This window comes from Panthera onca, chromosome F1 (genome assembly GCF_046562875.1).
Source record: "Panthera onca isolate mPanOnc1 chromosome F1, mPanOnc1 haplotype 2, whole genome shotgun sequence".
NCBI lineage: Eukaryota > Metazoa > Chordata > Mammalia > Carnivora > Felidae > Panthera > Panthera onca.
In genome coordinates this window covers 20,622,362-20,645,416 of record NC_138355.1, presented here as the reverse complement: position 1 = coordinate 20,645,416, position 23,055 = coordinate 20,622,362, and the positions used below count along the sequence as shown (strand labels likewise).

At 36.0% G+C, this 23,055-nt stretch overlaps 1 protein-coding gene and 1 non-coding gene across 8 annotated transcripts in view; both read left to right on the top strand.

The window, feature by feature from the left end:
• Nucleotides 1–23,055, top strand: part of COP1 (COP1 E3 ubiquitin ligase) — a 260,298-nt gene that overhangs the window by 216,687 nt on the left and 20,556 nt on the right. The window contains exon 19 of one of the 7 annotated variants that reach the window (XR_014136418.1): nt 6,555–6,630. The exons of 5 other annotated variants lie outside the window; for them this stretch is intronic. Coding sequence is in view for 1 of the 2 variants with exons in the window: in XM_060643575.3 (XP_060499558.1) it covers nt 1,681–1,695 (15 nt within the window). In the remaining variant the exon portion in view is untranslated. Of the gene's footprint in view, nt 1–1,680; nt 2,008–6,554; nt 6,631–23,055 lie in introns of those variants that run through there. One more of the 7 variants, XM_060643575.3, reaches the window with a different exon arrangement.
• On the top strand, nt 17,939–18,079 carry LOC132686984 (small Cajal body-specific RNA 3). Its single transcript, XR_009613934.1, has one exon.

Below are 23,055 nucleotides of genomic sequence, written 5' to 3'. Positions count from 1 at the left end.
TCATGTCTCTTATTCCCTGCTAGCCTGTGAACTTGAAAAAAGGCATCCTACTGTATTGAACAACAGCATAGACTATGCAACCAGGCCACCTAGGTTCAATCACATTTTCCACATAGTAGCTCTGTGACCTTACTCAAGTTCCTCAACTGTCCCTTGCTTCAATTTCCTCATCGTATTTAGAAAAATATTCTTTTAAGTAGGCTTCACACCCACTGTGGGCTTGAACTCTGATCCCGAGATTAAGAGTTGCACACTCTAAAGACTGAGCCAGCCAGGCACCCCCCTCCTCATCTATAAAGTACTGATGATAATAATAACCTATCTCTTAGGATTATTATAAAGTTAAAGTAAGTTAATGTACATAAAGAGTTTAGAATAGCTTTTGGCAGAGAGTAAGAGCTATATAAATGTTTGTTATTAGTGTCATTCATTTTTAATTATCCTTAGCACTAAGCAAATTGTTTGCACGTAATGTGTAATTAGTATATTTTTGTAATGAATGATACATTCTCTCAGGCTTGTCCTTTATCTTGCTTGTTCCATAATTAATTAAATACTAATTTTGGAACCAAAGAAATGTTGGAGTAGAGGTGGGAGATAACTTCTGACATCTATTAGACTCCCTTGAAACTCAGTGGTAATATCAAGATTACATCAGTTTAAGAAAACTAGTTTTCCTGACATCAGCATTCATGGGTACCTTTATAATTATTTCATAATTACCAGTCTGCCCCTTGGGATAACTTTCAGGCTTTTGCTTATTTTCAAAGCAATGAAAATTTTAAAGTACATGGGACTATACAAAAGTTGGTATTTATTATTAGCTTAATATTTTGTTAGATTTATAGCCTGTTCTTCCTTCCCTTTCAACATTGCTACTATTTTACAATTTTGTCTTCTTCCAAAAAGATTTAACATATTTACTTTTCCAATTCATATGTTTTTATCTAAGAGATAGGCATCCCTCCCTGACTTAGTAAACACTGTGTATAAAGCAGCAGATTGCACAAAACTAAAGCACATGTAAAAAGCCATTCTGCTTTCTAATGAAAGTGCAGAATGCATCTATAATAAAATTTATTTATGCCAGTGATGCTCAAACCTGACTGATTATCAGAATCACCTTGGGGATCTTAAAAATACACACACACACACACACACACACACACACACACACACACACAAAACAAAACATATGTATTCTTAGACCCATGAAGCCCTATTTAGGAGAAGGAAGGAAGCATGGTAGAGATTTGTATTAAAAACTTCCCCAGGCCTTCTTAGAAAATTATATGAATATTCAGGTTTGGGAACAGATGATTTATGTTACCACTGGAAAGAGATTTGTTAGACATAGTAACCAAGAGACAGAAATAGCATCTGCTAACAAGGTAATAATTATAATTATGAATATCTAATATCTGTTAGATTTTGCTACTCCATTATCCCCTTGGGAAGAGACAAATAAAAGATAATAGTCTTTTTTCTTTTCTTTAATTAAAAAAACACCAGTCTTTAATACATATTAACTTCTCACACTTCTAAGCTATTTCTGATCCTGAATTCTTCAACGAACATGGAGAAGACAACACAAGAGCTTCTTTTTCTTTCTTCTCTTCTTTCTTCATTTCTGTTTCTCTTTTTCCTTTTATCTTTCCTTTCCTTTCTTCTTTTCTCTAGCTGGATGATTTATAACACTTTAGAAAATTTTCCTGACTGGAAGAGGGCCAATGTGAATGAACTCTTGTCTTGGGCGTGGAAGGAAAGAAGATTCTGAGCGTGGACCCTGACTTCCAGGAAGACTGTGGCTCACATCTCCTAAGTGCTCCACTCTTCCCTTAGTGTCCAGACTAGAGTGGGGTGGGAAAGTAGAAAAGAGAGGAATCAAGAAGGTGGTGGAAAACTGAAGCAAAGCTGTAATTTATTTATTCTCTAAGTAAATTTCATTAAGTGTAAATATTCCTTAACCTTAATGTCCACTACCGTATGGACAGTTTCTGTGAAAACATTTGTTGCATTAGATATTTTACAGTGAATATTGTAATGCAATCAACAAAATTTTAGCAGGTCTGCTAATCAACATTTTAAATATATCATTATTGTTAATTTTTATGTACTGTAATGGAATTTGACCTACATCAAAATGGTTTTTACAATTTGTCTCATTAAACAATTTTTTTGAAATAGTGTTTGTCCTTCTAAAGTATGCCAATTTTGAAGCATAGAATTGACAGAAATCTTTAAGCTACTTGGTTTTTGTTTTTTTTTTTTTGTTTTACCTTGTATAAGAGAAAAAAAATATTAATTTGAGAGTGCATTCTGAATTATGCCATTAACCTATAAATAATTTAAAAAATGAAAGGGGTGCCTGGGTGGCTCAGTTGGTTGAGCATATAACTTTGGCTCAGGTCGTGATCTCACAGTTTGTAAGTTCGAGCCCTCCATCTGGCTCGGTGCTGTCAGCACAGAGCCTGCTTCGGATCCTCTGCCCGACCCCCCCCCCCCCCAACCCCTCCCCTGCTCATGCTCTCTCAGAAATAAACATGAAACAATATGTATATGAATAATTTTTTCAGTAATACCCCACCACAGTTTAAATTGTCTAAAATATTTTGAGATGGGAAGAGATTAACTTTGGTTTCTAAGTGTTTATCTTTGGATAGTTCCTACCAAATTTCTATATTAGAAGTAGTAGAAGGCCAGAGAGTGAATATTGAATATCATTTCCTTGACTTAAAAGTTTTTAATGAACACTACTTAAGTTGGTTTTATATGCTAAAATGTATGTATGAAATACCATGGTTATTTATTTTCTAGTTGAATAAAAATTTACTTAGTTATTACTCAAAGCAGAATGAACCAAGGACAGGAATCGTTTAAGAGAAAAGTGTTTCCTGCTAATTCAAACTTGCATACTATCTGAGGAAAAGAAATATATGCTTGTATTTTACTTCTCTAGTCTCACATTAATTCCTGTTGTTCTCATGACAGCTCTCTGTTGATGTGATCACTCCAGGGTTTTGTGCGTTTCAGATCTCCCTTATTTCCACTATTTCTTAAATCCCATTTTATGTATTTTTTTCAAATAAACTATCAGAAGTTGGTGTTGGTATTTCCGGGATGGGATGAAGTTATTACTGCTGAACATAGAAATAATTTGATTATATAGATTAAAGAAAAGTCAATCTATTATAATTACTGTAAAGAAGCTATTTCATTTTGGGGCTATTTTTATTAGTCTTGTTTTACTCTAGATAAGATTAACTTGGATAAAAGATTCTTTATTTGAACTGTGATAGCTAACCAAAAGGTAAAGATAAAGGCAGATAATAAATCTGAAACATTTGGTTTAAATGACCAGACTTTTTACACACTGTTGAGAATTAAATAGACAGTTTATCATGCTTATGTTTGTCTTCAGGTCTTTTTTGTTTTTAACTTTTAAAAAATGTTTTTATTTATTTTAATGAGAGTGCTCATGTGCGTGCGTGTCTGGGCACACAAGTGGGGAAGGGGCAGAGAGAGAGGCACAGAATCTGAAGCAGGCTCCAGGCTTTGAGCTGTTAAGACAGAGCCCAATGTGGCGCTCAGACTTGTGAACCATGACATCATGGCCTGAAGTCAGACGCTTACCCGACTAAACCACCCAGGTGGCCCCCATCTTTTTTTTTTCTTTTTAATGTTTAATTTTTGAGAGAGAGAGATGGAGTGTGAATGGGGGAGGGGTAGAGAGAGAGAGAGAGAGAGAGAGAGAGAATGAATGAATGAATGAATGAATCTGAAGCAGGCTCCAGGCTCTGAGCTGTTAGCACAGAGCCCAAGCAGGGCTCAAACTCACAAACCATGAGATCATGTCCTGAGTCAAAGTTGGACTCTTAACTGACTGAGCCATCCAGGCGTCCCTGTCTTCAAGGTCTTCAACTTTGATAGAAGTAGGAAGCTTTCGGGATAGATTATATAGAAAGTAAATCTGACTTCAAGATTTAGTTCCTTTTTGTTAATTTACTTTTTTAAATCCTAAGTATCTAGAGCTGTGGCTTTGTGATACACCAGGTGTATCTTTGTGAGTTGCTCTGTAGAGATTTGGAAAGCAAGATAGTAGTAGTTGCCTTTGTTTATAGTGTTTTTTTATTTCTCACAACATTCCAAACTTTGGTTTATTTTAGGAGGCCCAAGAGTTTATCTTTTTATTTTTTATTAAAAATTTTTTTTTAATGTTTTTACTTATTTTTGAAGGAGAGAGAGAGACGGAGCATGAGTGGGGGAGGAGCAGAGAGAGAGGGAGACACAGAATTCGAAGCAGGCTCCAGGCTGTAAGCTGTCAGCACAGAGCCTGATGCGGGGCTCGAACCCACAGACTGTGAAGCCGAAGCCAGACGCTCAACCAACTGAGCCACCCAGGCGCCCCTTTATTTTTTATTTTAAATGTTTGTTTATTTTTGAGAGAGCACAGAGTGGAGAAGGGCAGAGAAAGGGAGACAGAGGATCCAAAGCAGGCTCCGCGCTGACTGCAGAGAGCCCAGTGTGAGGCTCAAACTCAGGAACACAAGATTGTGACTTGAGCTGAAGTCGGTTGCTTAACCAACTGAGCCACCCAGGTGCCCCTATCTTTTTATTTTAAAAAAATTGCTAAGAATTATTATATATCTTAGGGATTCTCATATAATATTATCACCTGATAAGTAAAAAGTGAAATATTTTATTTCATGCCAGATTATCTAGATACCTTTGAAATATATAGCAGCCAAGGATAATTTAAGTTTCACAAGTCATACTCCTGTGCATTTTCCTACTGTTTTTTTTCTAAACAACAAATCTGTAATTCATGTGATAATCCTTGATGTTTGCTAATAGAAAACTATAATGGTTTGGATAAATCCAAAATGTCATTTAATAAGAATGGATAATGTGAGCATTTATATTTAAAAGCAGTTTTATTCTGTATTCTGAAAAGAGTAAAAGGCTAATTATGCTTCTCCCAATTAATAAGTTAGCCCTGCAGCTTCAAAATTCAGTAGAAGTCCTTGTTTTATGAGGAATATTTCCATTTTCTCAAAGTTTTCGGTTTTGTAAAGATTGAAGACTTTTTAATTCTAAGTTTTTTAAATTTCTCAGGATTTTTAAGATCTGAGAACTGTGTTTTCCTTTATTAGTGGAAAGGATGAGTTATTGTCAGCAAAACAAATTGTAGGATCCCTTCTAGGGATCTCACTGGTCATTATTGTTAAGGGAAAGCCTGGTTACCCTGTAGATTTTTACACTCTCCATCAGAGTCCTCACCATGTTTAAAAATAAGGTTCAGTCTTTCTATAGTGAAGATGCAGAATGAAGAAAACTACATAATTTTGACCAGAGTTGAGATTGTTTTCTATGCATTAGGGGCATGCTTTTACTTATTTTTCCTTTTTATTTTCTGCTTTCCAAATCATCATTTTAGGGATATGAAGAAAAAAATCACTTCTCAAGGGTTATTTTGGTTTTTGGTTTTTGGTTTTTTGTTAAGTCTTTGTTTAACTCTAGTATTAACTTTACGCTCCCTCCCCCATTTGTTATAACTAATGGGGTGAAAGAGTTTTGTTTTTTGGTACTAGTAATAGTAAATAGTATTTTTTCTATTGGATGAGATTTATCAAAAAACATAAGTTATTTTTAAGCTTGTGTATGTCTTGTGGGTTTTTTTAGGTGTAAAGACTTGCATCAAGTTGAGTTATTGAGAGTGAAACTATTCGCTGTGAATAGGTGTGAATAAACCCTTAGGAAGAAATTCTCTCACCCAGTTTAGGTGCCATGCATGGTTCTACTATGTGATAGATAAGTGGCAATTACTTTTTAGAATAAGCATGAGGTTTTGGTTCTTTGCGTGAACATTTGCATTTGAATTATTCAATTTTCTCTTACGCTTGCTAAAATATACAAGTGATATATCAGAAGACTCAAAACCAATCAGAATAACCACAGCTTTCCTTCTGTGCCTGTTGTGATGCCTGACCGAGGATAAACTTAGCTTCTGCATTTAGGGCCTCTAGATCCAGTTAGGTCTTACTCAGGAGGCCCGTAATGACTTTCTTTCATCCCTTCATCGTCTCCACTGTGGAGTGTTACATTTTTCTTCATTAATAGAGAACTTTTAGAAAATAGAGAATTGGGAAAATTGACCTGTAATTGTAGCATGTAAACAGAACAGCAGTTAATGTTTTGATGTTTGTCCTTCCAGTCTTCGGCCTACATTTCTTAAATAGTTTTACATTATAAACATATCTTGTATTTAGCTTTTTACACTAGTTACATCTAAGTATTTTCTCTCTTTACATCATAATGTTAGTGGAAGGCATTTGCATTTATTATGAATTACTGTTTGTCTTTTATTATTAAACATTTAGGCTGCCTCTTAAGTTTTTCATAGTTATAAGTTCATAATGTTTTGGGGCGTATTGTTTTTCCCCTTTTCTCTTGCAGTATTTGTAATACAAAATCCTGTAAGTGAGGGAAAAACTAGATGAAAGGGTTCAGAATATTTTTTAGCTTTTGATATCTACTGTTATTTTGATTTCCAGAAAAACAGAGCAGTTTTTACACTGTAGTTCCTCTTAACCGTGACAGGCACTGATGGTCTGGGATGGGGCGATGAAGGTAAGAGCTGACGAGGTGAGAAGAGGGACATGAGGTATATCTGATTTTTAGTTATAAACCTTGGTTCTGTTGCTAGCTGTGACACCTTAGAAAAATTCCTTATCCTTTTTGAGTTTACTTCCTCATTTTTGTAGTGAGTTAATACGAATATTTAAATACTGTAAAGTGTTGTTAGGAAGCAGATGACATTATGCATATGAAACACTCATACATGGTAACTTTTCAGTAAATGGTAGTACTGCTAGTGATAATATGTAAAAGTTAGAAAATTAACATTTGAGCATCTCCCCTGCCCTCCTATCTTAGTATTTTGCGTAAGTTATGCAAATCTATTCCAGGTATATTTCCAGGTAGAAGGAACAGCAGGTACAAAAGCTTAAGAGTCTGAAAGTGCCCTGTGTGTTTGGAGCTGCTAGGATGTAACAGGACTAGTGGGAGATGAAACACGAAATGGTAGATGAAGAACGATTTTTTTTTAAGGGTCGTTCTAGACTGTGTTAAGAACCTTGAACTTTTTCTGTGCAACTATATAAAGGACTTTAAGAAAAGTGATTGACTTCAACTTTTGATTAGTGGTTTTAGTTTAATTAACAGAAAAACAGATGTGGTAGGCAAGAGTACAAAGGCACTGGTGATGGAGCTTCACCTCGGTCCAAGAATTTGGGAGATATATTTGAAGTTAAATTTGCAGGATCTACTATTTCTTTAAAGGGATGAAGACTTATAGCAGTTAATTAACTTTTTGCATGTAGGTAAGTCACCTAACTTATCTGAATTTCATTTCCCTCTTTTTTAATTATTTTTATTTTAATGTTTATTCATTTTTGAGAGAGAGAGACACAGAGTGTAAGTGGGGAGGGGCAGTGAGAGAGGGAGACACAGAATCTGGAAGCAGGCTCCAGGCTCTGAGCTGTCAGCACGGAGCCCGATGTGGGCTTGAACTCCCGAACCGTGAGATCATGACCTGAGCTGAAGTCAGATGCTCAACCGACTGAGCCACCCAGGTGCCTCAGTTTCCCTCTTTAATTTGAAGGGGTTGTAGACCAGATTTCTGTTGCCCATTGGCCATATGTAAACCCAACTTACATGCTTATCGTTAGACCATATAGTTTACATGTAGGTCCACTCATGAGAACATTGAGAAACTCCTTGGTTTGCATTATTTCTCTCTTGATTCAGCTTCTAAATTCACAGATGGTATAACTGCCTCTACTTCTGGGGTGTGCACTAGCCCCCAGCAGAGAATCCCTCTGCCAGTTAGACATAACTTACCTTAGACGAGAAACTTTCCTGATGTTGAAAACATGCAGAAACAAGCTTTGTAGGGGGGATTTTTTTTAGACGTTATTTAGAAATCCTTATTGAACAAATTGTAACGCCTTTCGAGGACTGTACTTCTCAATATGACTATTTTACAAATAACAGTGGCAAGAAAAAAAACCAATTCATTTTTTTAAATCTCCCTAAAATTTGAACATTTTTTGTTCCCATATTCTTTACTAATTTACTCTTATTGTAATGTTTCTAATACTGTTAATTACTGCTTTGTGTTTTGCGTTGATTTTGGCAACTTCACATTGTTAGTAAGTGTTCAGATAGACTCTTAATTACCACAGGTTAATGGGAAGTTATTGTTTGGATTTATATTGCATCTTAATAACATCTGCTCCTCTCATGTTCCTCTAATGAAAAGCTTCGGTTCTAATAACTTAATATTTTGAAGGATTATTATGAGATAGGAAAAATAATAGACTGATGCTTTTTTCCCTAACACTGCTGTGAAGTTTTGATTGTACAACTTAACCTACATGTAAAATGGAAGCATCGATGCAGTAGCATCCCCATTTTCTAACTGTGCAACTGTAGCCTTGCATTTTAGCTCTGTGAATGTTGAAATACTAAAAGAAATAGAATGGATGGTAATTCTAACACTTCAGACTAGTTCTTAGTTGATGCGATTGACTAGTTTTACTGGACTGAATTCTTTTTTTAAAGCTCCTTATTAAATATGTGTGTTAATTAGATTAGCGGTTGCTTAGTTGCTTCCTCTTAATGGTCCTTTGGGACTCTTTGCTTTGTCTCATACAAATCAAATTTGTCTAGTAAAAATTTGGAATTCATGTTACCTACCCCACAAGGTTTTTTTAGGATGTTATTTGACCCACTAAAAGCATATGAAAAAGTTTGCCTGTCCATGTGATTATTTTTCTAGAGAGCTTATTGCTTTTATTAGATTTCTAAAGGGGATCAAAATATTAATGATTAAAAATGAGTGCTATGAAATGTAGTCTGGCAAGTTGGCTTGATAAGGCTATGCATTAAATTGTACTAGCAATACCAATTACTAAAAATTATGTTAGTTTTCTGCTCTTGATTTGAAGTTTAGTTTTTATATAGCTTCGCAAACTTAAAATGAATCAAAGAAGTCACAGAGTAAGTGTATTAGAAGCTCTTTATTTTAATCCTTTCATTTTTTCTTTTATTACTTCCACTCTAGATTCATGTTACCTAAGAGAGTGAGAAACTTAACCAAATCACTCTGCCTCGGTTTGCTTTGTTACCTTTTTTTTTTTTTTTTTAATTTTTTTTGATTTAACTTTATTTTTTATTTTTTAAAATTTATATCCCAATAAGTTAGTATATAGTGAAGCAATGATTTCAGTAGATTCCTTAATGCCCCTTACCCATTGAGCCCATCCCCCCTCCCACAACCCCTCCAGCAACCCTCAGTTTGTTCTCCGTATTTAAGAGTCTTTTCTGTTTAGTCCCCCTCCCTGTTTTTATATTATTTTTGCTTCCCTTCCCTTATGTTCATCTGTTTTGTCTCTTTAAGAGTCCTCATATGAGTGAAGTCATGTGATTTTTGTCTTTCTCTGACTAATTTCACTTAGCATAACACCCTCCATTTCCATCCACGTAGTTGCAAATGGCAAGATTTCATTCTTTTTGATTGCTGAGTAGTACTCCATTGTGTATATATACCACATTTTCTTTATCCATTCATCCGTCGGTGGACATTTGGGCTTTTATAAAAAGGTCTCACAGACCACGAGATCCTGACATGAGCTGAAGTCAGAAGCAACTGAGCCTCTGACTTCTGCTCAGCTCATGATCTCGTGGTTTATGAGTTCGAGCCTGGTGTCGGGCTCTGTGCTGACAGCTTAGAGCCTGGAGCCTGCTTCAGATTCTGTGTGTTTGTGTGTGTGTGTGTCTCTCTCTCTGCCCCTCCCCTGCTCACTCTCTCTTTCTCTCAAAAAGAAAATAAACATTAAAAATTTTTTTTAAAAAAATACAGAGATTAAACGTAGTTGCCAGAGGTGAAGTGGGTGGGGGATGGGTGAAAGACATAAAGGGGATTAAGAGTATGCGTATTGTGAACACTGAGTAATATATAGAATTGATGAATCACTATATTGTATACCTGAATCTAATATAACACTGTTATGTTAATTACACTTCAGTTAAAAAAAATTTAAAAATTTAAAAAAGTCTCATGAATTCCTATTCTAACAAAATACACATTAAAAAGAAAAAAATAACTCCATAATAATTGCTAATAATCTGCATGTAATCTCACAAATAAAAAGGAAGAAGAGGTAAATAGGATTATAAAAACACCTTTATCCCATCTAAAAATATTAAATCTGTTTATGAAAAGAAGTTTCAACGGGGTTTATGTGTATCAGCTACCTTATTAAAGGTATGTTTTATGGGGTATGCCATGAGTTATTAGTATAACTTTGAATAGGTGTAAAAAATGTTTAACTTTTAACATGAACTTTATGGGAGGAATTGTTTAGAGTAAAATATCCAAATTTGAAATAAAAGGAGTGCATCCATAATTGGTTTACTCTTTCTCACAGTTTGTTGATAGTCAGTATGTCTGGTGGTAGATCTGAAAGTATTTATAGAGAATCAAAAGAAAGAATATGAAATAAAATTTTCATGTGATATGGGTAAGAAGTAGTAAAAAAAAGGATGTAGAACTATTTAATTACAAATTTTCTTATAGTTTGCTTATAAATTTAATTATAATTTTTTATATTTCTATTTTTGTAAATGGAACATTATTTTATTGTAGTGTAAATAATTGTCTATTCTGCATTATCACCTGAGTGTTTGATGTATTAATCTTGAAAACAAGTTTCTTGGGAAACTTAATAAGTCAATTGTTAAGAAAATATATTCAGTAACAGTACATTTTGCATGATCAGTTACACATGCTAATTTGCAATAAGATTCTTTGTGGTATTTTCTGTTGTGCTATCTTCAAGTTCACGTATTCTTCCCTCAGATTTGTCAAGTCTGCTGATCATACCATTAAAGGAATTGTTCATTCTGTTACTATGTTTTTGGTTTCTACCATTTGTTTGATTCCTTCTCATAGTTTAAGTCTCTTTGCTGAAATTATCTGATCTTACACATTTTCTACCTTTTTCATTGGACTCTTTTCTTTAATGCACTGATGATAGTTACTTTCACATAGTGCCAACATCTGTGTCATACTGAATTTAGTTTAATGATTGCTTTGTCTCCTCAGATTGGTTTTCCCTGAATGCCTTGTCATATTTGGTTAAAAGCCATGCGTTGTGTGGGACAGTAGGTACTGAGGGAAATATTTTTTATGCTGTGGGTGAGCCTGCTTTTCATTCTCACAGACTTCATTGTGGGGGTTGTGTTAATGTAGTCATGATTGAGGTTGTTTTGAAGTTTTTTGTTGCTATGATTACCCTCAGAGCACCATATTCTCGTGATACTTTGTGTGTAGAATATTGGCTGCTTTGCCAGAGGATTTTTCTCAGTGTGTTCTCTGCTGAGGTTTTGGTCTGCTCTTTGCATTGTTTCCCGGAACAAATCTGTCTCTTGTAGTAATCCTTGCTATATTCCTTTCTAATTTTATTTCTTAGTGCTTGTTTATGTGGTGGGGTGGTTATGAGAGGAAGGACATTCTTTGAAGTTTGGATTAATCCTCAGTCCAAGTTTGGTCCTATGAACCTAGGTCTTGGAGTTGTGGACTTCACAGTTCTTTCTGCCCATCTTCTAAATGTCATGCTAGCATATGTTTCTGACCTTCCCCTGAGAGTAAAACACTTTGTTTTCTGTTCCTCTCCCTCAACTGCAGTTACTTTCTACCAGTGTCCTCAGACCACACCTCCTCCCCATCCATTTCTCTACAGACTAAAGCTTTTGTTCTTTAGAGGACATAGTAGGTGTGTGTCTGACAAATCTGAGGGGAGAATACGTGAACTTGAAGATAGCACAACAGAAAATACCACAAAGAATCTTATTGAAAATTAGCATGTGTAACTGATCATGCAAAATGTACTGTTACTGTATGTATTTTCTTAACAATGGCTTTAGGAAATGGTTGTGTTTCCAAGATTTTAGAAAATTTTGGAAGAGCATACTGCACCCCTCTCCCAGTGTTTATGGCTGCAGGGGCCTCATACTTTTGTGCTAGCCACCTTGTAGCATTTTGTTAAACGTTAACTTAATCTTCCCACTGGCTTGTCCAGCTATTTCTGTTTCAGGTAAGCAAATACAGTAAAACCATGGTTTGTATGCATAATTCCTTCTGGAAACATGCTGGTAATCCAAAGCACTTGTATATCAAAGCGAATTTCCCCATAAGAAATAATGGAAACTCAGATGATTTGTTCTGTAACCTAAAAATATTCATATAAACAGGATTAAATACTGTAATATAAGACAAAATAATAAAATACAAAATAGTAAGAATAAACAAATTAACCTGCACTTACCTTTGAAAACCTTTGTGGCTGGTATGAGGGAGACAAAAGAGAGGAGGGTTATTGTGTAGGACGACTTCCACTATCACTAACGGAATCACTGCTATCTACTGGCTCATTGGAATCTTTTTCTGCGTGGGGGCCACTGTATACGCTCGCATGGATGTTGACTACAGTACCGTATGAATCAATTCTTGTCATATGCTGTATTTAATGTAACTGGCAATAAGGCAGCAGGGAAAAGGGTCTACATCTGCAGGCAGCCTGACCTGGAATGAAGCAAGGCATTCCTAAACTGACTCTTGTACAGAAAAGCAAGGGACTGCCCATAAGTGCTTTGAAGTGACAAAAAGTACACTACTGCCAGTTGTGGGCACCTTCCAACGTTCTGAAAAATCACTGATTTCTGCCAAACACCACAGCCTGAGACCAAGCATCTGAGCATGGGAAATGATCACCCACAGTCCTGCAGACAGAGAGAGAGAGAGAGAGAGGGAGAGAGGGAGAGAAAGAGAGAACCATCAGCCCAGTTGTGATCATGTGACATTTGGTGTCAGGTCCTACTCATATTGCAAGACCTCACTCATTTATCAAGTTAAAATTTATTAAAAATGTTCGTCTTACGGAACACTTGCAGAACAAGTTGCTCACATCCCAGGTTTTACCGTACTTTGGTATTCTCTCTCCATGCAGGTGCCAGTTTCTTCTGGTTTTAGATTGTTTCGCCTGTGATTCAGTTCTTTAATAGGTTCAATAAATGTCATTAATTAGCAGTAGTTGAGCTTTTTTCTTGCAATCATAGGGGCATTGCTCTTTCCAGCTTTCTCCATCTCTAAGCTCAGCTCTCTAGTTTTTAGTACTTGCATTACTTCTACAGATATATGGGGTTTTAACGTTCACTTTTAATTATCTTAGACTTCTTGCTATTTAAATTTGTGTATTGTCAGCATATTTCAGAACTGTGTTAATAGTAATAGGCCTTTTATTTCGTATAACATTTTAGGGATAATTACCTTTTGCAAAATATGGTTTATAATGTATGTTCATCTATAATCACCCCTCCCCACCATACCACATGTAGTCATTTAGTTGAGTGACAGAAGTAATCTCAATTACAAAAGACAATTCAGTATCTGAATTGTTAGTAGCAATGAAACCATTTTTCTGAAATTTGTTTTCTAATAAAAGTCTCAAGACCTATTTAGCCAGGAACAAGAATTTTTGAAGTGTGAGGAAAATATTGATGGTATCTAGAAGTTGTGATGTGACAGGATCTTAACCATTAGGATTTTTAATCATTTAGTCTCAGATAAGGAATGTTTCTAGGAAGTTTGCCAGGCTTCTTACATGTAACTGACAGTTGTGAAGACACTTTTATGGCAATTTGGTATTTTACTTACGAGTCAAGGGAATTTCTGTGGAAGTTCAGACAATATAGACTATTGCGGTGATTTATCACAACATGAAAAATGTTGGATTGTTTTCAGTTTTATTAAATGCAGTCCTATTCTTCAGTAATCCCTAAATTTAAAGTCAAATCTACGTAAGTACAAAATTTTGACCATTAAAGAATGGAGTCTTAGAAATGTAAAAACAAGTTTGGTACATGTCTAAGCACAAATCTGATCTCATTTCCTTCTCAATTTTGATTCCATATTCTGTTTTGTCCCCTGCTACTCTGTCACGTACCACTGCTAGTTCAGGCTTTCATCATCCCCTGCCATTACCTAATAGTCCCAGGCTAATTTACCTGAGCTATTTAAAATGCTCAGTCATGTCCTGATGATTATAGAATAAAATATAAGCTCCTTTATGTGACATTTAACACCCTCCTTTATCAAGCCCCTACCCACTTCTTCAGCATGGTCACCTGCCACTTACATAGGCACATTCTGCACTCCGGCAACACTGAACTGATTAAAGACCCTCAAACACCCCATCATGGTTTGTTTGTTTATTTGTTTATTAACCTTGTGCCTTTGACCTTGCTGCTCACTGTGCCCACATGCCCTTTTCTTTCCTGTTTGTTACATATTAGAATGTCATTAGACAGGAAGTCTTTTAAGTACAGTGCTGAGTTTTGTAACTACACAAGTAGTAGAGTGTTGAGTAGATGACTACCATTAGATTTCCTTACCTTTTGGCCTTTGTAGAAATGAATTCTATAACATGTCTAATGGGTGTCCTTCAAACTTTTTGAATACTTCTGGTGACAAGGAGCTCCTGCTGCACAAGGACGCCTATTATATTTTCCCGTGACTTCAAGTCTTACAATGTTGGCCCATACGAACAGCTCTTACTTCTTCCCATCACCTCAGAAATGGTAAATATTTTTTAAAAATGTGTAATATTTAAGAACCTGTAACTCCACATGCAGTAAAAGTCAACATCTTCTAGTTTTCTTTGTGTTAACCCACTCTTTACCTCAGTCTCATTGAATCCTTTGCAGGAATAACATCACTTGAAAATAGAGGTGAAGAGTTTGGGACATCTGGGTGGCTCTGTTGATAAAGCATCCAACTTCAGCTCAGGTTGTGATCTCACATTTCATGAGTTTGAGCCCTGCATTGGGCTCTCAGCACAGAGCCCGCTTTGGATCCTCTGGATCCTCTGTCCCCTTCTCACTCTGCTCCTCCCCCACTTGCATGCGCGCTCTCTCTCTCTCTCAAAAATAAACATTAAAAAAGAACAAGGAAATAGAGGTAAAGAGTTCAAATCTGCATTCTGTGAAGTTGTGCCCATGTCATGTATTTTCCTTTGGTATGGACTATTTTATTTTATTTTATTTATTTATTTATTTATTTATTTATTTATTTTTTCAGTATATGAAATTTATTGTCAAATTGGTTTCCATACAACACCCAGTGCTCATCCCAAAAGGTGCCCTCCTCAATACCCATGGTATGGACTAGTTTAAAATGTGGGAAAGGTAGCATGAAGAAAAGAGAATAGGACATTTACTAGTACTCAGATTTTCATTTTATTTCATTTTATTTTAAATTTTCATAGATTCCCATTTATGAAATTAAGTTTTCTACTAAACTACTGTGAGCTACTTCTGTAGTTCGAATTCCAGTACTGATAACTGAGTAAATTTATATAGATTATGTAAAAGTATTAAAACAAGCTTTAGGTCTATGATCATTTTCACTGAACTCAGAAGCCTCATTAGATTAAAAACTATTGTCCTGTTTATCTTGGTCTTGTTTTGGCCTTGGCATAGGATCAGGTAAATAGGCACTCAGTAATGGTTTTGTTGTTGTTGTTGTTGTTACTGTTGCTTGTTTTAACAAGTAAATCTTTCCTCTCCACTTCCCTCTCAACAACCTCTTAACCAATAGCAGAAAAATGCAGACTTCTCCCTTCTCTATAGACAGTTTCAACATCTATAGACAACATCTGAATTCAACATCTATAGACAGTTTTTAATATCTGTACTAGTGTTTTTTCAAAGTATGATCTTACTGATCATCTACTTCAGAATTATTAATTACCTGAGATTTGTATTAAAAATGCGAGTTTCTAGACCTCAGACTTATTAAGTTAGAGTTTCTGAGGGTGAGAGCCAGGAACATCCATTTTGTTGTTGTTGCTATTATATCTTTATGAAATGCATAGTTCTCTTCTTTCCTTTTATTAAATAGCCTAGAATTACATGGGAGAAGCAGAGATCCCATCCCCAGCACATCCAGTCTTGATCCCACTAGAAATTTCTAGTAATGTTTATAATTTATAATAATGTTTATAATAATGTTCATATCTGGGAGGTGTTCCAGCAGTGGCCACTACAGAACCTGCGTTCTTCATTTCACAGGAGTCATTAGGTATTACTATCTTAAACCCTTCCAAGAGCCACATAAGGAGGCTTTCTAAGTTCCCAGGAAGTCAGTCACTTTGGAAGATGTTTTAAGGACCAGCTCCAAGGGAAACATTGGGTAATAGGCTGGGATTCTTTCTGATTTCCTCAGTAACAAAAATGCAGTCTAGAAGATTCTTGTAGTGCTTGTAGCAAATCAAGATCTTAAAGCTGGAGTTAAAGACCTGTCTTTCAAAAGGTGGCAGTGGTGACAGCAGGGCATAGAGCTTTCGTGCCTTTTCTGGGCTCTGCGCTTGGTGTGGAGCCTGCTTAAGACTCTCTCCCTCTCCCTCTGCTCCTCCCCTGCTTGCATGCACATACTCTTCCTCTCTCAAAATACAATTTAAAATAAAATAAAAAAAAAGTAAGTTTGCTCATTGCCCAGTACTATTCCTTTTCTTGCCTGGAACTGTGTTCACGTTGTTTGTAATAAATCTGTGTTGCCTTGCTCTCCCTCTCCCACTTACCTAAATCCTCTCATCCTTTCCCAGCCCCATGCCTACTTTTTTGTTCCTGTTAACCGTTTCATCTCTATGCTTTCTGGTTTCTAAGTTACTGATACACCTACAGAATGCATTTTGCCAGCTGCCATTCAAGTGTATTATTCTCTAATTGTACTTTATTTAGCGTTGCCCCTGTTTATTCCTTGCTTCTAGTTTGAGAGCAAAAAATATCAACATGTGCAGCTACTGTAATAAGAGCTACTTAGTGCTCTAGGAAAGAGTTAAGATAACATTTAAGTCTACTTAAGCTAGGGAGCCTACTTTATGTTTTTTGTCAATTTTATAAGATCATGAATATGGTGACTGATATATTCAGATAGTCATACTTCAGTCAACTGCCTTTTGATTGTAAAGAAATTTAGGTTATAGTGTTTTAATAACTGCCACTTATTTGGTGCCTATAATATTCTGTTTCCTTTTCGGTTAGATGCTTTACTTGGTTTCTTTTGAGTCTTTAAAAATTCTGTGAAGCACCTAAAATTACCTGTTTTATTGTTGAAGAAATTGAGTCTCCAAGAAGGTGAAGCAGTGCTATGGCAGAACTGAAATGCAGTCTGGGGCCCCGTGTCTTACATTCATTGCTGTTTGTCATGTGTTATGTGGTAGCCCTGGAGCAGCACCGAACTCTCCAGACGGTTTTGCCAGAGTGTTCTGGAGGGTTGTGCAGATAGCACCCTTCGAAATGCACACTCGATGGTCAGAGGCCCTCTGTGGTGTACACCAAGTAATTGTTTTCTGTCAGCTGTGTGATTGCAAGCACATTGTTCGTGAGCTTTATTCAGGAGAGCATCCAAGGTACAGAGGCGTTGATATGTGAGGGAAGTTGTGGGTGTCTGGAGATAATATTTGAGTTGTTGTGTGGCAAGGAAACTTAAGTTGATTAGGGCTGGATAATGAGAAGGGAGAAGAGTTTGGAAACCACTGGGAATGAAGAGAAGGTGGTGAGTGATTTTTGGGGAGTATATCTCAATCCTCCTTTCCTTGTACATGTTCTTTACAACCTTTATTCCTAGAGTAAAGATCACTTTGACTTTATATGGTTTAATGGTTCTTTTTCCATTATCTGTCTGAATCCTGTTTTTTTCTCTAGTTTATTTGAATGCATTAAAGTGTATTTAAATGAGAATCTGATGCAGTCAGGAAATTGCTGTAGGAAAGACTGGATGACAAAAGCCTTCTTAATAATGAAGCGCACCAAAAATGGAACCTGCAGGAACCAACCATGTGGACAAATGGAAAAATACCTTTTGTCTACAAATTGCAGCGATCCTACATAAACATGGAGGTCTCTGTCTGGCTTAGGGCAGCTGACTAAGTCCGATCGTTCCCCTCCATACAGCCTTAGAAACCAGCATTCCAAGTACTGCTTTCGTGCCATTTTGTTTAATATCTGTGACAGTTAAGTGTGCTGGAGTTTAGATAGACAACCAAGTGAGGTTATTTTTGCATCCGTCTTTTTTTTTTCTTTTTACTTAGTAGTTGTGCATTTTATTATTTTTTATTTTTTTACCCTTTAATTTATTTTTTTAAATTTACATCTAAGTTAGTTAGCATATAGTGCAACAATGATTTCAGGAGTAGATTCCTTAATGCCCCTTACCCATTTAGCCCATCCCCCCTCCCACAACCCCTCTAGCAACCCTCTGTTTGTTCTCCATATTTAAGAGTCTCTTATGTTTTGTCTCCCTCCCTGTTTTTATATTATTTTTGCTTCCCTTCCCTTATGTTCATCTGTTTTGTGTCTTAAAGTCCTCATATGAGTGAAGTCATATGATATTTGTCTTTCTCTGACTACTTTCACTTAACATAATACCCTCTAGTTCCATCCACGTAGTTGCAAATGGCAAGATTTCATTCTTTTTGATTGCCGAGTAACATTCCATTGTGTGTATATACCACATCTTCTTTATCCATTCATCTGTTGATGGACATTTGGGCTCTTTCCATATTTTGGCTATTGTTGATAGTGCTGCTACAAACATTGGGGTGCATGTGTCCCTTCAGAACAGCACACCTGTATCCCTTAGATAAATACCTAGTAGTACAATTGCTGGGTCAAAGGGTAGTTCTACTTTTAATTTTTTGAGGAACTTCCATACTGTTTTCCAGAGTGGCTGCACCAGTTTGCATTCCCACCAGCAGACTCCTGCATCCATCTTAACTGGTTTTTAGATATTTTATGGTCTTAAAAATAGGTTTCATTTGTTTGTTTGATTAAGCCAAGGGAATGAATATAGAAATACTGTTTTTCCGAGAGACCACATTGACTTAATTAATCAGGGTTATCAGTAGAGGTCAGTCAGTATTTTAGAGATGAAGAAGCTGGTCAGAGGTAACTTCCATGAAGTTTTTCTCATTAAAAATTGATTTGTCATTAAGAAAGTGACTGTTCCAAAATACAGTTTATGTGATTTTTTAAGTCTATAACAAATTTTAGGAATGACCATTACTGGGGTAAAGCTAGCTACTAAGTATTAATTTCTTAGCACTAAATTTGAATTCTTAGATTTTTTTCAGGGTGTGTGTTCTGTCAGCAGGGGAGGGGTGGATAGCAGCGGAGGGAGCTGCAGTGGCATTTCTAATGCCCTGAGGTGTGTTACACAGCACCAGGGTGTGCTGTAAGCAGGCCACCGCCAGGTTTATTTATAACTAATTGTGTGAGGATCTGTCCTTGTTTGTAGTTCTGAAATCCCCATATATTTCTTACGCTGAGCGTATCAGAATAATCAGAGCGTATTATTGTATCAGACAGTTGTTGAATAGCCTTATTTTTCGAAACTCTTTAGAAGTCATTAGTCTACTCTGGTCTTCATTTTGATGAACAATTTTAAGATTTTGTACTCACTTGTATTATTTGTGCTCTGCGTAGTTACATGAGAAATTCAAATCTAGATTCAAGACCCTTCACTAAAATGACCTCTTACTAAAAATTCTGAACACAAATATTATCGAGGCTTAATTCAAAAGGGAAAAGAATGTCTTATGACTGAATCTATCTTAGGATTTGTTTATAAATATATTTGAGAGGTGTCTCCACCACTCCATCATTTTCTGGGATGTTTCAGCCGAGGCCGAGAAATGTAGTACTTAACTAGCTGTTCTTAAATGCTTTGCGGTGTCTCCGTCATTTTGAACCTGCTTGCTACCATGTTCTTCCATTTCATCTTCCCTGTAGTTCTGTGTGTGCTCTCCCCCTTTTGCTGCCAGATCATATATGCCCCTTAGTCCTCCACAAACTCCAGTAAATCTAGTAGATGACAGCTGGCTTCTACTCAAACCAGATACATGAATATAGGAATCAAGTGACCCTCATATATGACAAATCAAAGCTGACATAGTAATTAGAGATGGATTTATTTGAATGTGAAGGCAAGTACGTATTTTGTACAATGCCCTAGTACCATCAGTTACCCATTCTTCCTTGTGGAAGCTCAGAATTCGATCCTCACAATATAAACTTAAGTCCCATTAGAAGGTGGAATATGTATTGTCTCTTTACTGTTATACTTAAAGACTAGATAGAATTTTATCTACTTTTATGGCCATGGATATGCTAAAATCAGGGGCAGTCACAGAAGTAATGGCATAGCTATATTAATTTTCTTCTGCTAGGTTGGTGCCTGTTCCTGTTGTTAAATAGTTTTAATATCCACCCCTGAGAACAGTATGTGTTATGTATGCTCTAAATGTGAACACAGGTTCCTGTGGATACCAAATTTAAAAAGGTCTTAACAGGAAACGGGAAGTTTGAGGTAGAGAGGCGAGATGATAATCTGGTGATTCCGGTGGAGGTAGATTCTTGGCAGAGGTGGATCTCCTTCCAGTTCCTTCCTCTGTGTGTATGTGTTTCTGTCTATATATGCATTTCCGAATTGACACTTAGACATGATTTTTGACTACTTTGAAGTCTAAGTCATTGATGTATTGTTAGCCTTTCAAAATGGTAAAACATCTTAGAAGAAATCCTACAAAGAAATTGTAGATTAATCTTTATATGTGTATATGGTCATTTTCCCAGTGGAGCAGTTGATACCAAATCCTTTTTAATGAATGTGAATTTTCATGTAGAGAACAGATCCAGTGGTAAAATTCAGTGGGCTGGTATTTTATTTATAGTCATTATCACATTAGGCTCTTTTACTTTTAGATAAAATTTGAATTTCATATGCATTGATGTCTTCTGATTAGTACTGTCCTTTCATAAATCTAGGTATAGGAAATATCTAGCACCTAGAGCATCATTAGTTTGCCATAAAAAAAAAAATCTGGTCCACTTTGTCTTAGAATGATTATAAAAAATCTTCAATATGGATGTTTCCATTGTTCAGGAAAATCTTAATTATAAAGCTTAAGAATTTTGAAATTGAAAATATGATAAGCCACCAAATTTAGAAGTCCTTTTAAAATTAAAAAAATTTTTTAAATGTTTATTTATTTTGAGAGAGCACGAGCATGAGCGGGGGAGAGGGGAGACAAAGAGAATCCCAAGGAGGCTCCACGCACAGTGTGAAGCCTGACATGGGGATCATCCCATGACTGCAAGATCACATCCTGAGCTGATATCAAGAGTTGGATGGACGCTTAACCAACAGAGCTACCCAGGGGTCCCCGCAAGTTCTTTTGATTGGCTGAGTAATTCATTTCCTCTTATTATATGTTAGTTATAAAGAACAGGTATTTAAATGAATAAAAAATGAAGTATGATGAATATATTTTATTAAAATAATGACTCATTTTATTAATCATAGATTATATCATTCTATTGATGATAGTCTTTATAAAGTTTATGCTAGATAGGGACCCAGTATCATCTTAAGTGAGGAAATTGGTAGGGAAGAAAAAAAGGATTTGGATTTAACTGGATGATATTGAAAGTGTTTCCTTGTGACGAAGAAACTCCAGTCTCCCAGATCTTGAATTGGGATTGGCAGGGAGGAGTAGAGTACTATAGAATACTCTCTTCTACCTTAGATCTGTGGCCAAGCCCTTTTCTCCAATGACAGCACTTGAAGTCATACTTCTAGGGAGATATATAAAGGACCAAATTCTACACAGAGAAAGGCTTTAAGGACTCTTAAGTATATGAGATTTGAAATGTAACATCCATATATATAGTAGAGTCAAGGTTTTGCCGTAGATTTCAAATGTTCACCTAAGATGCCTTTCTCCTTCCATTCTGATTTTGTAAATTTGGGTTGGGGCCAGGCATGCTATAAGCTTATTAAATCAGTATGCTACAGACCCACAATTGATATATTGTTATCAGTCTTCATGTATTGATTCATGGCTTTGCTATTTCATACCTGTGTTTGTGGCTTTGGACAAGTTACCAAGTGTCTTTAAGATCGTGTTCCCTTGTTTTAAATTGAGGATGAAAATGGTAATTTCCTCATGAAGACTGCATTGTGGAGGCTGAGTGAAATAATTCATATTAAGTCCTTAGCACATTAACTGGCCTGTAGTGGTCAACAGTGGGTTATGTGATAATGATAGAAGTTTGGTTTTTTGTTTTTTACTACGTCTCCAAGATAGTAAAATGAGATAGTAGTAAAATGAGAATCTTAGATTCTAAGATCAAAAAATTCATTTATTGTCTGTCTTATAAATTCAATTCAAACAAATAATTCAGCCTTAGGATCCTCTCTAGAAGGCAGGGAAAGCTAACTAACATTTCAGTTTAAAGAGTAGGATCTCTTATTGATAGATTGTGGTTTTGTGCTCATTCTTTCTTAGACATATTTATATATATATTCATGAAGTCAGTTCAGAAAAACCACATGCTGAAAGAAAGCTCAGGGACAAAACAACAACAACAACAACAACAACAACTGCTGGGCTTACAAATGGCATTCATTTAAAAATCTTTGAAGATCATTTTGGAACCAGTGTTTGGGTATCTTTTTGTGGGCTCTCACGTGCTCCCGTATGCAGCCTAGATTTATGGCTGGATTAAGGTCAGTGAACACACTCCAGTCAAGGTGGAGGACTCTTCTTATGAGTCACATCCAGACAAAAGTGTAATGCATATAATTCTGAGATCCAGAAATGATATAAACTTGATAAAAGAGATCTACTCTATTGTTCTAATAAAAGAATGATTTCTGCATGTTAGGAAAGCCACTGTGTCTCAGTAAGAGGAAGCAACTACATGTCAGCACTTTGAGTAGTTTCTCTTGTTTGTATATAAATCAGAGGGTGCTGTTGAGAAGTTTATAAAGGTTTAGGGATGGTTTTGAAGAAAATAAAAAGGGGTCGAGGAAACCGGATGGTTGAACAGTATGACTTAACAGAGCATTGATAAAAGAAAACTGTTAAA